General features: G+C 38.8%; 1 protein-coding gene across 1 annotated transcript; it reads right to left on the minus strand.

Moving 5' to 3' along the window:
* Positions 1 to 14,892: 14,892 nt before the first annotated feature.
* Positions 14,893 to 17,946, minus strand: LOC134203614 (polyphosphoinositide phosphatase-like). Its single transcript, XM_062678499.1, is given in 7 exon segments — positions 14,893 to 15,203; positions 15,205 to 15,262; positions 15,327 to 15,918; positions 16,094 to 17,089; positions 17,092 to 17,124; positions 17,127 to 17,688; positions 17,756 to 17,946. Coding segments are annotated over 7 exon segments (2,577 nt in total). The 5' UTR covers positions 17,828 to 17,946; the 3' UTR covers positions 14,893 to 14,939.
* Between the last annotated feature and the right edge of the window lie 49 nt (positions 17,947 to 17,995).

Raw genomic sequence — 17,995 nt, forward strand, 5'->3', positions numbered from 1 at the left:
TACATTGAAATAAATAAATTTGATCGAAAATTAGACATTCTAACACGAACTTGCAAATGGGGCAAGATGGGTCAGCACATACTAAAGGACATAGTTCGTATTCAAAACATATTTTTTATTGCTGATGTAATCATTTCAAGGTTACTTTTGAGCATAATGACGTTAATTTGTTAATTAAAAATGTATTTTTTTTTCTTTAAAAAAGCAATACTCGGACGGCTTGTTTTCATAAGAAATTACAGACATTTTTAAATGTAGTGCCATTTCTTAATCCGAGGCTTTAAAATCCTTTTTTATTCAATAACATCATTGGCATTAAACTCATCTATCTGTGTGTAATTAAATATTGTGAATGAAAACAATATTAATTGCAGAATTTAAAGGTGACCCATCTTGCCCCGCTGTTTGACCCATCTTGCCCCGGCATTTTTTGATTGACAGAAAAATAGACTTCTACTTTAATGACTCAAAATGAAATAAAAAGTAGAATTTTTGTTATTTCATACAGCTGGCTTACAGATTATGAGCTATTCTTATAGATCCACGTTGAAAAGCTAAATTAAAATGTTTTTGTTCTGAGGCATTGATGCTTCGCTTTAGATGACCCATCTTGCCCCATCCTACCCTATATATTAACACAAATAAGAGTTAATAACATTTAATTGATGTTTGGTGAGCATACATTAGGGAATGTTTAAAGATTACGTAACTCTTAAAGGGGGAGGGGGTCCTAAAAATGTGCAATTTCATACGAAAAACCATTGTTTTTTATATATACAAAAAACTACAGAGGTAAAAATATATATCAGGTTTCGTGTGGCGTATACAAAGGCATTTTCCTTAAAGAAAGTCCACCAATCACGTAACGTAAAATTTGGCTATTTCATAACCCCTCCCCCTATCTTACACTGTTTGTATGAATCCTCTAAAAATTATATGGATCTCCACACATCTCGCAACCCCTCCCAGCCAAACGTTGCGTAGTTTATGAATGTTTCTTTTGATTAAATGAAATTATCATTTAGATGAAATTGTGTTTTCGTACTATGTTTAGGTGTACAACAAGTCCTAATACAATTTCATTATTTCGCTTCAGTGCTTTGTTCGCTAAATCCTTTCTAACACCGAATTACTTCAACCTATCCTAAAAACTTGTGATAATTTCGAATTATGTCCTTTTTTTCTTAGTTGTGGATCTTTACGCTTTGGAAGAACTCTTATTTCGGCCGGAGATACGGGTTTGACATCATAACTTGAAGATTCATATGCGTACTCTTGCCCCACCTGTTCCTGCGTACTTTTACCCACATTCCCAAAAAATTATTCAAGTAATGGTTTTGACTTCTTGGAAAACCAACCGGATTGGTGTTCTGTACCATAAAGTACTCTATACAATAGGTTATCGAAATGGTATAATGTTCACCTGATTGAGACGTATAAATGGTAATGAAATACTAGTTGCGGAAACCCAATTATTTTTAGCAAAATTACCAAAAGTTATCTAACTCCATATCTCTCTTGTTGTTTATTCAAATCGTTTACAATTACACATGATAATAGTTGGCTGAATACCTGTCAAACTGATGCAGTGCTGCTAGTTTATCTTTTAATTACTTCAAAAATCGAAAACGTACTCTTACCCCACGCGCACTCTTGCCCCACTCTACTCTACCCAATAATGAGTAAACTTGTTTCTCCGTGTAGCAAATCCGATGCGCGTCCCACGAGTGAGCAATTGACCAACTAATAATTATTTAAATTGACCAGTAAATCAGTGAACGATGACAATTTCACAAGTGTTATGTCTGGTTGTCTGTGCTGTTAGTTTCGATAATATCTTTAGAATTCTGTTTTTTAGGGACTGTCCATAAAAACGCCCGTATTTCAAAAACGATGATAGATGGACACTCGGTGTCTTCAGCAATAAAATTCATAATAAATTACACTACAACTTTGCCAAAGACACAATATTTAAAATCGTTTATTAAAGAAGTTACATTTTGCAGAGCCACCTGTGGTAAAATTGGAACTACATTTTCATTACAATTCACGATTTTCGCCAAACGCACCACTGTGCAGCGGATGGCAGATTTTAATACAGTTCTGCATAAGAACCTTACTGAAACTATATAATAATTTGGCATATACCATTTCGGAATATTTTAATACAATTGTTGTAAACGAAATTACGGTTTTGGCAGGTTTTGTTCTATGATTGTCAGGGGGGTTTTTGTTGACAAAATTTTATGAAATTTGGCCACATTATTCTTTGATATGCAAAAAATGTTTAGGCTAAATTTGAGCACAATTAGTTATTGAAAACCCCCCTGACAAAAATAGAACCAAACCTGCCAAAGCCGTCATTTCCCCTATTGAAATCTCACAGATTTGTATTATTTTAATATAATATCTGTAAAGAGCTTACAGAATCATATATGCCAAGATTTTATATAATAATTTTCAGGTTTGTTTTTTTTGCGTGTACGTTTACAACAAATAATTATAAAAGAAGATTCATTCATTCTTCTTCTTCTTCGTTAGCATTACATCCCCCACTGGGACATTGCCGCCTCACAGCTTAGTGTTCCATTAAGCACATCCACAGTTATTAACTACGAGGTTTCTAAGCCAAGTTACCATTTCTGCATTCGTATATCATGAGGCTAACACGATGATACTTGTATGCCCAGGGAAGTCGAGACAATTTCCAATCCGAAAATTGCCTAGACCGGCACCGGAATCGAACCCAGCCACCCTCAGCATGGTCTTGCTTTTGTAGCCGCGCGTTTTACCGCGGCTAAGGAGGGCCCCAAGATTCATTCATTACGTCATGCAAATATTCGCCATTTTTAACCCCACCACTTCTCCTTGGCACACTTGAAGCGAAGCATCCTTACACTTCTCGTAAACCCCACTGCCATATAAGCGTTTCCTGATTGATGGACGTTCCATAGTAATCCATTTCATCTAACAAGCAACCCCTTTATTTCCAATTTCCAGTCTCTGATAGTTGGAGAGCGATCATCGGTGCGTTACGTGACATACCAAAACGAGGACGACGATGAGTAAGTATGGATTAGCTACTACAGACACTGAAGTATTCCGAAATACGCTAGTCAATGAACCCCGGAGAACCAATTTCGAACAACGCGCTTCTTACAATGAAGGATGAGGCCAGATTCATGCTGGAGAAGTTTTGAGAGGGAGGGAGATGCAGTACGCCCTCGGTTTATGTGAGAAAAGTACATATGAGCTCAAGTGATTTTAACGTATTAAGTAAATATTTTGAATGATGTGGTATTATCCAGAAAAAATATTGTTGGATAGCTATCGCTAGTATGTACCAGCACCACACTTGTTGAATAGAGCACTGATAAAGATTACTATAGAATGAGTAAATTTAGGCAAATTGTGGATGCAGCTGAAAAATGATCATGAAAATGGAGAAAAGGAATACTCTGTAACTTATCACTATCACATCTATACATAAACTGTAAATGGTACTAAAACCGAGAGGAAAATCTCTATTCCGCCGGAATTAGTGGAGACGAAAATTGAAGCTCAAACAAAACAAAAATTTAATCAAAAATATAGAATTACTCCCTGCGAACTCGCAAGTCAATCGGTTTCCAGGGGAGCTTTGATTGTTTTTTAACAAACGGTAATGTAATTAAGCATCAATATTGATTTGTAGAAATGTTTACGAAACAAAACTTTTATCCATTTTCTTTTGTATTCATTTATACCGATTTTTTATATATATTCAAATATATTTCTTGTGAATGATGTCTAGGCTATGGTTGTGTTTTTTTCCCGAAATATTTTATTGTGTATTAACATGTTTGTGTTCTAATATATTTATTCATATAGAAAATAAAATGCATTCGAAGCTCCCTTTGAAACCGAACGAGCCTAGCCGATGAGGTATGCAGAACAATTGCGTGCCGTACCGAACGATGCTTCATGACTCAATGATAACGTTGGATTTGAATCGTGCTTTCTGTTATCAATCTTTATACGAACTTTGAGCGCAGAACGTGGGTATTACGTCTAGTTAAAATGAGTCCAATGGAGTATCAAGTAAGTATATTTCAGTACTTTACTTTTGGTTTTCTGGAAAACTATTTAATATCGATGATTTAACGTTCAACGTACCAAGAGCAGAATTGAGACTTTTTACGAGAATAGTATTTTCAAACGTTTCCTGAAAGACACAACACTATGGCCGATGTATATAAAAAACAAAACATCATTCTTGGTTCTACAGGTTGTGAAAAGTACTCTCTGGTTGTGCTTTACGTTCCCAACATTTTGCGTGAAATGCTTCACACGTAGTATTCTTACTCGGATACTCGGTTCCAGAGACCTCGTGATTCATTCCGCATATTCTGCTGCGTACATCTTTTTCCTGTGCACCACGGAAATAAGTCTAAACCACGAACGAAGCATGCTCTCAGGAGCTGTTCAAACAGATATTCATAAATTAACTTCATCAAATGCCGAGATACATAATAGATTCAATAACTGTGATGAATTTTGAGGACGCTACAATGATTTTTTTTTTCAATTTTGTAAAATTATCTTTATAATGAATACCATTATATTAAAACTGAAATGATAACTGCAGAAACCCAAAAATAAGGAAAAATAATTCAGGTTTTCCGATGAGAGCAAAAAGAATTGTTGAATTGTATTGGTCTATTTTGTTCACGAATTCCAGACGGAGATTGTATGCAACAGATTTCCTAAAGGAATGACGTAAATCCATCCATCCGTTTGCATGTTGTGAGTATACGAACGCAGACCATTTTTTTATTTTTATATATACAGATTAGATTAACCTGTCCTATATTTTTTCGACATGTCAATCGTTTAGTAGGTAGATTGCAGCGTCGCATTCTAGATTGATTTCCGTTCGATGGTTTTCTTCAGAACTCATGAAATTGCTCAACTTTCCCAGCAAAATGTTTTATCTTTACATATATACAAACACTGCGGATCCCACCGAATCGGTCAACCCGTTCGTAAGTTAGGTATATTGCCTCAAAGGAAATGCAAACTCATTTTTTTTGTATATAGAGATAAATAGATATAAAGACTAGCTGACCCAACAGAGGTTGCTCTGCATAAATAGTAGGGGAGATTGCGCGCTGTGATCTGCCCATGCAGAATTCTCAAACACATTTTAATTTTAGTTTTTCAGATTTCACCATATTTCGTGATTTCTATTTCCGAGCCGAATGCAATGGGATCTTTCGTAAATTATTCTGATTACTCTTATAATGATTGCTTCCATATATGCATTATTATTGGGTAAACACTGAAATCGACAACTGTGCAATAACCCCGCAAATACCTTGGAAAATAATTATGTTTCTCTGTGAGTACAATTTGGACACTTAAATACCAAAAACAGCTCTTATTATAAAGGAAAACCTGATCCCTGATTTAAATGGCACTGCACTGCACTCACCGCTAGGGACAAAATCAATTTTAGAACATTTAATGTAAACGTTGTCCAATACTTTAAACAAATTAAGCCTGATTCATCCGTACTATTTTAAAGCTACTATTGTTATCATTACTGCACCATGATTGTTGTGAACATAAACCGGATAATCTGACAAAGAATGGGAATATTTTATTCAAAAATAACCAGGAAACGATGATCATACCCTTTTGTACAATCACGGATCGTCTTATCATGTCTATCGTGTATCCTGCAATTTTAGTTCAGGCACTATCATTGGGACACTGAATTAATACTAACTGAAAATAAAGTTATTCATCATCTAAAAACGTAAAAATATATCTATTATGTGCAGGAAACTTGCCAATCTACCAATTGGCATTCGGAGCAGCACATCTTGCTGCAAGTTGGTTGTATTCAATCTTTGAGCAACATGATAAGTTAAACTGATAAGAATTAAAAAACATAAAGTATAAGACAAAACAAATATCTGCGCTAAAAGTTTCCAGTTTTTTCATTTCGGAGGATATTCATGCGAAATTCGAATGGCTGCGAATTTCGCTGTCTATCGTCCACTCGAATAGATATACAGCAATGATTGTTTCCGTTTATGATTCTATAGAGGAAGTAAACAAGTATCCATAGCAATACGACACGAAATTCTTATAGGTTCTAGCGATAGCAAAGACACTTTAATTTCATCGTCTCGAATGGGACCAGACCAGAACCATTTTAAATTGGAACTTCCTATTAAGGCAGGAGAACCGTTGCGAAAAGCTAGAATTTGTACATGTGTAAAGTACAATATCAGCATGGACTGTGTAGGAAATTGATGTTAGCACCTAAGGTATTACAAAAGTATTCTATGAAGAGACAAAACTATATTAGCACTGAATGTGGGCTTAATACGGAACAATCTACAGAAACCAACTTATAGTCTACTTTAAAAACTATCATCATTCAATATACAATCATGAATTGCTGACTCAATCAAAATGCGTTGTACAGGAAATTTACAGAACTCTACCCTAAGTTGAATCCAACTATAACTAATTTCTCTTACACTTTATTCGAGTACTCGTCAATAGTACCCTGTCTGTTGCATAATATAATCGAGCCTAAGTGTAACGCGTCAAAGATGAAGCTTTGCTGATCCATCGTACGGAAATGTAGAAAAATTCGGACTTACTCGCGCCGTGTTATTGTGAATTAGACAATAACTACTGTACGTTTCCTGGAATCAATATAAAAACATTACAATTCTGTATTACTATCTTCGGCTAAAAATGTTACCGAACCGGAAAACGGAACGGGACACGAAGCAATTGGAATAATGAGAATCATCATGTGAAATTCTATCTAAACCGTTGATAGACTACAAAATCTTTCATTTTCCTGGCGTTTGTGCAGCAGAAAACCTTCAATTGTACTTACTCAGAGGCTGGTATGGGGTCACACATCAAGGAATTAGTAGAAATTAGAAATATACATCTCACTAAACAACACAAAATCATTAACACGCTTAACCATAACACTAGCCTAATATTTATTAAAGTAGTGTAATCAAAATGACTATTTATAGCCCACACAAACTATTGGTTCATACGATAGGTTGCCAACACTAGTAAGTACATGCGTGTCTGATTGTATAATGAATAAACCCAAAAAGAGGCTAATAAACCAAAAAACGGAAACGAAACACAAAAACCATAGGGCGAAAGCTTCCCGACCTGAAATCTACTCTATAGCAAGTAGTTTATCATATAATCATAATGATATTTTGGTATGATAGAGAACCTTTGAACAAAGCTTTACATACTCATGTTTATTGTAAAAATTGCCAAACAATAGGCAGCAACACGAAAGGAGGAAATGCAACCATTTATGTGTTAGTATCCACAAAATAGTAATCGGGTGCGTGAACAGGAAATGAAAAAAAAAACGATGTTTTAGAATAAGTAGCTGAACTATGACCAAAATATTTACATATGAAATCTACAAGCATACAAATACAAATGAGAAAAAATAAACTATATCGGATAGACAAAATCTACTACAATAATCAAGAAACAATAATTGTATACAAGTCGTAATGCAAGTTTTACAATGATAATATACGGTATGAAAAATAAACACACAACATAAAACGAAGTGATAGATGTACGAAGCTAACAAAATCAAGTGTATGAGAAACAACACGTAATGAAACTGGCTATAAAATGTTATTGATATATTATCGAAATTTAAGATGATAACAAAGAAAACAAACATGTATGTACAATCTGCAAGCAAAAAAGGGGAACACTAAATAAAGTTGTTGGTGAAATTTACCCGACATGAGTAATTGTTTGGATGACACAATTCTTGAATGATCTAATCCACCCATAGTGTGGACCCCCTCAATAATGTTTTTTTTTTGAGGAAAATCTAATCTTCTTCTGTGTAAAATGGTGGTCCTGAAAAGGTTCTTCTTCCTTTCTTATGTAAAATGTACCGATTTGCTTTTAATCATGCGTCTTCCCAGTCAACACAAGATCGTATATGATGTAACATATGATTCTAATGTGAAGGCAATGTAGGTTTTCGCCTAATTTTCACCTAAGGGGCAAGCCAGAGTAAACGCAACGTGCTATGCGACGCGAAGATTGAAGCCAAACTCGCAAGTTGCTTGATTTTAATGTCTGTGCTTGCGATGTACGAACGGGATTGGACCGGGGCACAGTGGCGGAAAGCCGGACAAAACCTCAATTTTTTTTTCGTGATTTTCGTGAAGCCCATATTTTTTTAATTTAACATATATATTAGTTCTAAATTACAGTCGACTCTTTACATCTCGATGTTCTACATGTCGATATCTCTCCCTATGTCGATGGTTTTCTCAGTCCCTTCAATCTACATATATTTAAGCTTTCTACATCTCGATAACCTCCCTATCTCGATGTGCTCTGATCACATTTTGTTCAGGATTTACTCTCCTTATGTCGATATGTTCAAATTTTTGGGCTACTAGACCATCTTTGGACAATAACAAACACGTTAACAACATGAAACAACATTTGATTTGTTGTCATTTTTCATAGCAACGAGCTTTTTTTGGATCTAGTATCCATCTCACTTTTCATTCCATTCCTCGATCTCTTCCTATCTCGATAGTCCCTTCAATATTGAGATGTGGAGAGGCGGCTGCTCAGTTCAAAATGTTTTGATTGTAGCTTGTAAATTAAATTTTGGTGTCTTGTTGAATTTCATTCCGTAAAGTGTCTCCCGAACAAATATGTATGGGTAAAAGAAATTTGGCTAAACTTTTTGGGAAAGATTCGAAAGATCTGATATTATGTATGTATTAAAATCTATTTTTGTCTACTTTCCGATGGTTAGTGTGGTGAATTGTGCATGGCTGCGCCAAAGCGGAAATTGAATGAGGAATGAGGACGCTGTCTTTGTTCTAGATCCTAGGGCCTGGGCTTGCGGAAGCCCTTAGATAACATAAAAGTATGTCGGATAACCATTTTAACCTCAAAATGAATTCAAGTGCAGGGTTGTTAGGGAGCAAGCCAGATTCCGTGCCGGAAGATCCTGTGTGGACTATATTGTCACGCTCCGCATCATTCTGGAGCAGGTCAACGAATTCAAGAGTCCCTTTACTTGGTATTTATTTACTACGAAAAAACCTTCGACCCTCTCAAACACCAGAATATGTGGGGCGCCCCGAGACGCAAGGAGGTTCCTGAGAAAATCATCGGCCCTCATCGAAGCACAGTACGAGGCCTTTTCGTGTAGAGTGCTGCACAATGGGGTCCTGTCCGACCCTTTCCGGGTCGTAGCTGGTGTGAGGCAAGGATGTATTCTATCACCGTTACTGTTCCTCATCGTAATCGACGAGATTCTGGTAGATGCGATTGACCGTGAACCAAACCGCGGGCTGTTATGGCAGCCTATAACCATGGAGCACCTAAATGACTTCGAATTGACGGATGATGTTTGCACTCCTCGCGCAACGGCGCTCTGATATGCAGAGTAAGCTCAACGACCTTGCCGAGCGCTCCTCTTTGGCAGGTTTAGTCATCAACGTCAACAAAACCAAATCGTTGGATGTAAACACGGTGACTCCTTCCAGTTTCACAGTAGCCGGGCAACCAGTGGAGAATGTTGAAAGCTTCCAATATCTTGGTAGCCAAATGGCGTCAGACGGCGGTACCAAGATCGACATAGGCGCACGGATCAAGAAAGCAAGGGCTGCCTTTTGCGAGTTTAAGAAATATCTGGAAAAACAGGCAGATAAGTGAACGCAAAATACGAAATTTCAACTCTAACGTGAAATCTGTGCTGTTATACGCTAACGAAACATGATGTGTATCAGTGGAGAACACTCAACGGCTGCAGGTGTTCATTAACAGATGCCTGCGGTATATAATTCGGGCCTGGTGGCCTCACAACTGGATCTCAAACAACGAGCTCCATCGTTTTTGTCACCAGAGGCCGTTGTTGTCGCCAGAGACAGAAGTTCGGGATCGGAAGTGGGGCTGGGTCGGCCACACTCCACGTAGGGGCGGAAACGAAATCTGTAAACAAGCATTAGACTGGAACCCAGCGGGATATCGCAGCAGAGGCAGACCCAGAGGCTCATGGCGGCGAAGCCTCAATAAAGAAATAAAAGAAGTCGACCGAAATCTAACCTGGCAACAGGTTAAAGCGATAGCCGGGCAACGGTAACGGTACGGAACCACAATCAAAGGAGTCGCCGGTTGCTTCTGGTTAGCGAACGGAAAAGAGAATTCATCAAACTTCACATCTCTGGATATGAACAGCTGTCTAGACTCGATGTTCCATAAACGGTAGCCATTTGGCGCATAGCCAACCATCACTGCCGCTCTGCTCTTCGCATCCAGTTTCTCCTTTGCTGCGACGGTATCCATGCATAAGCTTTGCATCCAAACACCCAAAGCTTTGCCAAATCCGGTTTTTGTTTCTTTCTTCCACAATGCGGCAGGGGTTTTACGATCAACAATAGCATGTGTTGGACTTATATTAATTAGATAGACGGAAGCAAGTACCGCTTCGCCCCACAAAGACTTTGGGACACTTGACTCGACCAGCATCGAACGCACCTTTTCAATTATCGTCCGATTCAATCTCTCGGCTACTCCATTCTGCTGAGGTGTATATGTGGCTATTGTTTCAACTTGAATGCCTTTTTCTTCATAGTATTCCTTTTGATCATTGGAACAATATTCGCGGCCTTGATCAACCGTGAGTTTGGATATGGCATGACCCATTGCTGCAGGTGCCATTGCCTCATAACAGCGAAACTTCTTGAAAACCTCGGACTTGGCCTAGCAAAATGCGTAAAATCATCTACAAATGAGACGAAATACCGCGAACCATCCCAGCCTACAGGAGTGATAGGACCGCAATCATCAGAATGGATTTTTTTTTTCAAAGGACGAAGGGTGCGAGGTCTGGTGCCGTTGAATGGTTCACGGCATTGCTTCCCAAAAACACAAGCATCGCACATTTCCAGCTTACCATTCAACTTTGAAATACCTGTGACCATATCGAATTTCAAGAGCGCGAGTTTCCAAATCCATCAACAGAGAAGAAAACATCGAGCTCGTGGAAATCGCCTCTTAGCGGGTACTTTGCAATCACCGAGTTATCGTGCTTTATTTCTCCAAATTTTGGTCCAAAACTCACCATCACACCAGCCTTGGTCATACGCTTCACCGATGGCAAGTTTGCACGTAAATTCGGCACAAACAGCACGTCGTAAATTGTCATAGCCACACCTTGATGGTTAACACCGCAAATAGTACCTTTATACCATGCGGTCATTGACTGGTCATTCCTCGGCACACCAATAACGACAGGTTGCTCCAGTTTCTCTAATGACTTGAATACTTTCTTCTCATTAGCTACCCAAGTAACCAAAAGTTCTTTTAAGAGTACGCGCTTAATCAGCTTCACTGAGCTGCTTAAGCGAAAAACGTACTCTTAAAGAAACTTCTGGGTACTTGGGTATATGGTGACTTGCCCCGGAATCTAGCTTGAATGTTATTATACTACGGGTATCCTTTGTTGTTTTTCTTCCAACCATGAATGCAACGGCTTTGTTATCCGTGGCAACGTTGGCTTCTCCATGCAACTTGACACGACAGTCTTTCGCCATATGGCCCTTCTTCTGGCATCTGTTGCATTTACCGTTAAACTTCCGTGGCTTCTGTTTGAATCCGGCGAAGGCTGCAGGTTTCTCTTTACCCGTATCCACCATTCTATCGGACTTCTTCAGTTCTTCTGCCATCAATCGCTCACGTACAACATCCAGAGTTAACTGTTTTTCTCCGAGATTCTCCAACGCTGTCACTAGTGGGTCGTAGGATTCTGGCAATGTCACAAATAGTTGAGAGACCATATCTGCTTCTTCCAACTTCGCGCCAGCTGACTTGAGTTGTCTCACCAGCTCATCGAACACCTTCAAATGATCCTTGATCAATGATCCTTCTGCCATCTTGAGCCTTGCGAGCTGCTTCCGGACAAACGTTTGAGAGGACACCGACTTTTTGGCATACACATTCTCCAGAACGGTCCAGATTTCCTTTGCCGTAGTTTTCTCGCGTATTAGATCCAGAAGGTCATCATGAATGAAGGAAATCATTACGTTCGCTGACTTGTTATCCATTTTTTGAAACTTTGCTAGTTCATCCGCAGCTACTGGTGGGTCCATAATTGTTGCATCTAATATTACGCGTTGCAAGAAAAATTTGGATTAGTGGAAAATTCAAACCGCATTGAGCGGATATTTTCCTAGTAAATGATCAAAGACAGCTATGCCCAACTATCGTAACATTGTTTACTTTCAATGTGTCATTCAGTGAAATAACTGCACGAAGTTGACCGAAAGCGAATAATTTAGAAAATGCTAAACATTAACTCAATCGCTTCTACTATCGAAAATAGTTCAAATCCTCTGTCCCTACTAGGACATTACCGCCTTGCAGCTTAGTGTTCATTAAGCTCTTCCACAGTTATTAACCCTGCGATTTTTAAGCAAATTACCATTTTGCATTTTGTTTATAATGAGGCTAACACGATGCTATCTTTACTCTATTCGGTACGCATGTCATATCGTCCTAGGAATAAGAATTACAATCTTATGGATCGACAGGAGGGAAATATATATTATGAACTAGTTACACTGCCTCTTCACTGTGTTTTTGGGGCTTTTTAGATTTGAAAGGTAGAGAGGTAAAAGAGGTTATTTGGAAGAATAATGCTGTTATGATATCTCAGGTTAAACCAATTTGTTTATTCTTGTTAATAATTATTCTAAAATGAGAAAAATTTGCATACGGATTAGACATATTTCAATGCAGCCAGCTCCGATAGCGTATTGGTTGATCAATTTGATATTTGCTAATTGCTGTACATCGGTAACCCTTATGCTGGATTACAAGCTCCAAACGCAAAGCTTTCCGAACTTCACGCCAAACCTCCTAGGAACAATAATTCAACAATGTTCAACTGCAGAACAATCAACTTGTCAAACACGGATTTTCAAAACAAGAATTGAAATCAACGCATTCTTTGTTACACTTCTTCCTTGCGGGGATTGCTCACTGCGCGTTATTTCCGCGGAGCCATCCAATTTTTTCTTTTTCTCCGTAATAGCTCAACGGACTTCAGATATCTCTCCACGCGAAATTTCCAATTTTCATATCCAGTCCCGGAAAACGGGACTATTGGTAATGGAATGAACAAATTTTCTATTTAGTTCTAATCAATAGGTTGCTAGGGTGGTACTCTATAGAACCAATGGTAGCTTTGACTCCGATTACATGTATCAACAGTCGTAGAGCTGGGCGAGCTCGTGATTCATTCTTCGCCGCCACACACCGTCTTCTTGCACACCGCCAAAGATGTCCTAAGCACCCGTCTCTCGAATACTCCGAGTTCTTGCAAGTCCTCCTCGAGCATTGTTCATGTTTCATGTCCGTAGAGGACAACCGGTCTCACCAGCGTCTTGTACATGACACATTTGTTGCGGTGGTGTATCTTTTTTGACCGCAGTTTCTTCTGGAGCCCGTAGTATGCCCGACTTCCACAGATGATGCGCCTTCGTATTTCACGACTAACATTGTTATCAGCCGTTAGCAAGGATCCAAGGTAGACGAATTCCTCGACCGCCTCTAAAGTATCCCCGTCTATCGTAACACTGCTTCCAAGGCGGGCCTGTCGCGCTCGGTTCCGCCCACAAGCATGTACTTTGTCTACGATGCATTCACCACCACACCAGTCCAACTTTTGTTGCTTCCCGTTTCAGGTGGGTGTACAGTTCTGCCACCTTTGCAAATGTTCAGCCGACAATATCCATGTAATCTGCGAAACAAATAAATTGACTTGATCTGTTGAACCGTACTCCGCTGTTACACCCGGCTCTCCGCATGACAGCTTCTAGCGCAATGTTGAACAACAGGCACGAAAGTCCATCACCTTGTCTTAATCCCCGGCGCGATTCGAACGAACTCCATCTCCTCGTACTCCTCGTATCTCCTCGTACAGATCCCATGAACAAGTCTTGCGCTGAAATTCTCTTTAATAAAGAATTTAAAAAAAAATATTTCCTAAAATTCCTAAAGAAATTTTTTAGAAAATCTTTTAAAATGTCTCCTTAGTAATTAGCATCCTTGGTGATTACTTCAGGAATTCTTTCGAATTTCCCCCTGAATTCTTTCTGAAACTCTAAGATTATTTTAAGGAATTTCGAAACTTTTTTTTTAATTTGGTGGGAAACCCTGAAAGAATTTTCGAAGAAGCTTCTAAAGAAATTTCCGATATTCTCAAATTCCTCCAAAAAAATCTTTTGGACATACTTCCAAGAATTTATTAAGAAATTCCTTCAGAAATTCTCTAAGGAATTCCATCTGAAATTCTTTTAGAAAAACACTAGAAAATTCCTTAATGAATTCTTCTGGAACTTTCTTTGGTGGGTAAATTTTTGGCGTATTTTTTCTAATTTAAGGGAAAATATTTAATTTGGTGGGTAACGTATCCCATCGTGCCTCAGGTTAGCTCCGCGGGTTAGCATTTACCAACTGGTCCACCCCACAACCCGTTACAATATTCATCTCCGTTAATGAGTTATCGACAAACGAGTAAAAACTTTGACTAAATAGTCGACTTATAAACTATTCGCTAGAACTGTTTATATAAATGGGTAGAAACGAAAGGGTTATATATTAGAATTTTTACTATTTGAAAGTTGTAGGAGAGTTTGAATGGATTGTAATTTTTCTAAAGACACAGTGCGCGAAAAAGAGTAATTTGATATTTTTTTAAACGTTTCCAAAAATAAAACAAAACAAACAATACCTACGTTTTGAAATTATCATGAATTCAACAATGAAACTCGTAGTTTTAAACAGTGCAATGTGGATTAACCTTGATATTTTATTATATACGTTTGTGCGATAATTTATTGGAAAGCATCTACATACTTTTGAATAATTGGATCGACTTCCTTATGATCCATGATAGTCCGATTCATTTGGCAATATTTCTCATAGATGGCAACGCTTTCGGGTTTCACCGTAGGAATCGGTATGTCTTCCTGCACTTCCGAGGATCGAGTTACATCTCTCCGGAAATTTATTTCATTATTCTGTATAACAATTCCATCCGCTGCCAAGTGTGCTAACGAATATGGCTGCTGGTACTGCGATTGATTCGGGTCACTTTTTCAATCCGGTATAATTTTGTGGATTGTAAATTCGATTCATTTGAACGTATTTATGATACCTGAAATGATAAGGAATTGGTAAAAACTTAGGTATCTTAAATGTAACGTTTTTATGTTGAGTACTTGATCATGTCCGTTTTCTTTGGGGCTTTGATTTCAAACCCATAGACGTCTCCGGTCATCGGAAACATGCTACTGATAGTGACCGGATCCTCCGCTCTGCTGCTGTTTGTACTACTATTTTGAGCGGTATTGCGAAGGCTGCGGTCATCTTCATCTGAGTCGGAAGCTTCGTCTAAACTGGAAGATGAACTGTTGGTAGAGCTAGTCGATGACTGTCCAGTCAAGGAAGGGTTTTTAAGAGTAGCACTTTCGCCCCTTCTGACAGGTTCAAACGGACTAAAATTAGTTCGGAAAGTTGGGACAAAGTTTCGAGCCAGCAGTGACAACTGGTATGCAATGTTCTCTTCGAACGTAGTTATTTTGAATCCGTAGTAGAAGTTGGAGTAATAATCGATTATTTCAGCGTCGGTTGAGTGGATTTTGATGAGCTCGTTGACGACACGATTGTTATCGCTAGTGGAGTAGGGTAAATGTTTCATGACGAAGGGCCGAACCCATTGTGTGAGTGGTTCTGAGGAAATTTCACGAATTATATCGACACGCGAGTTGTGAATGTAGAAATCTGTCTCCAAATCCCATATGTGTGTTGATTCTGGAAAAAAGTAATAAGAGATTGAATGAGATTTAAATATAACATACTACATCTCTAGTTCAATGATTCGTTTTGTAAAGTTGGCCGTCTAATGCAGGCTAACAAAGTCGATAAAGAAATGAAAATTCTTGCATATCTTCTTTGAAGGGCATGGTTCATGGTTCTTGATACGTACTGTTAACTTCTGATTCCGAAGGAATGTAGTAGCCCAAAAACAGGTTAATACTATGTTGCTTCTCCGTGTCGCTGAACGTGTTACTACAGTATCGACTTATGGTCTGTATGATGTCGTTTCCCTGGGAAGCCCAAGCCGCTGTCTTACGGTAAGTTTTAATCCTATGGACCAGCTGGGAACCACCGTATTGCAGAGCCAGTGTGTCACCATGATCCTCGTACAGATTCTCCAGCATGGTAACGCAGTCAGATTCAAACTCCAACTTCTTCTCCTTTAGAAAACCTAAATCGTATAGCTGATGAGCGAGAACACATTTGCCGATGGCAAACTGCGCTGTATTTGTACGATCCAGACAGTCGACGCAGTTTACTCTCACTAGTCCCGTTTGCTGTGTACTAACTTCTTCATCCAGGAAGAACATTCCTGTTTGTTGAATTACGCTTTCTGCGTATTTTGCTAAACTTTCCATAACGCTACCCTTGCCTCTGCTTTTTCGGGCCATATCAAAGTCAATATACTTTATGCGATACTGTGGCGGAAGAAATTGGTTGAGATAATCCACACTGCCCAGCATCTCAGCACTAAGAACACCCTCATGTCGACGCTTTTCACGCTTTTTAACAAGATTGAGTATGATTATCGGTGCACCATAATGGAACATCAGCCGTTGATAGTGCTTCCCTGACGTCTCCCCGTACGGATCCGAAAGATCAAGTGCTATTTGGGGTTTGGGGACCATTTTGCTAACGTCTTGAGACCAATGAGAAGGAACGGATCCCCGCAACTGTGTGAAGCTACACATCCTTGTTCCATCTAGAACTATTTGTTCCGTTTCTACCTCGTTGGCAACGTCCCCAAAATAATTAGAACCTCGCTTCAGGAATCTTGTACCAGCGAATCGGGTACTTCTCCTAGCAATCAAGCATACGTATATTGGTCGGCCGAATATGCTGATGCTGGATTGACTGATGAACCCGTGTATAACTTCTAGCTTCAATCTTTATGCAATATTCCATCCATTGGCTTCAAAGATAAGTATTCCAAACAAATCTGGCACGAGACACACCCCGAAATGCGTAGGTAGTCTTCTCTCCGGAACTATTCTTCCACAATAAAGGCTCATCTAGTTCAATATCGCTCCGACTTCCTACAAACTTTGGTGCCGAGACGTTGTACTGCAAACTACGTGTTAGATCGTAACTGTAGCTAAAGTAGAAATTGCTCTTCAGATCTACGCTGTTGAACATCTTCACATACCGCTGCTCCAATGGATGTATCTGCTTTCCTACCGGGGCTTCATTGACCCGAATCATCGCAGTGTCTTTGATCGTGTAAATAATGTGCTTCCCAATGAAGGCACAGCGCGTCCTCTTAGTGACAAGAATCAGATAGTAACCTTCCAAAAACTTTATGAATCCCAGCACACCGTAGGCACTGATAGAGCGTATGAACGATCTCGATTGGACGAACTTGCGAATATCGCTCTTTTCCAGTTCGTTGGCATTTTCGTGAATCGAAAGTTCCGGTGACCGGCGATCAATTTCCAACAACCGAAAGCGAGTCTCCTGGCCATTACTTCCAATCAGATAAAGTTTCTGTAAATTGACAAATCTATTAGCGATCGGTTTAGCAACACAGTTTACTTTTGGAAAAAATACTCACCGATTTGGTTTCAAACAAAGCCACTTTTTGAATAGAACTAATCAAAGGATAGAATTTTATGTTAGGATCCATTTCACTATTACCCCTTGTAATTTTAATATAAACTCCTAAAATGCATTACTTTTACAACAAGAACAATGACAACAATCTAACAACAATGTACGATGTACGATAACGATTGATAAGCTGTAGTTGGATTCTACAATTTTGTTTACATTGTCCAGACTGATGATACACAGA

This window comes from Armigeres subalbatus, unplaced genomic scaffold (genome assembly GCF_024139115.2).
Source record: "Armigeres subalbatus isolate Guangzhou_Male unplaced genomic scaffold, GZ_Asu_2 Contig1992, whole genome shotgun sequence".
Classification (NCBI taxonomy): Eukaryota; Metazoa; Arthropoda; class Insecta; order Diptera; family Culicidae; genus Armigeres; species Armigeres subalbatus.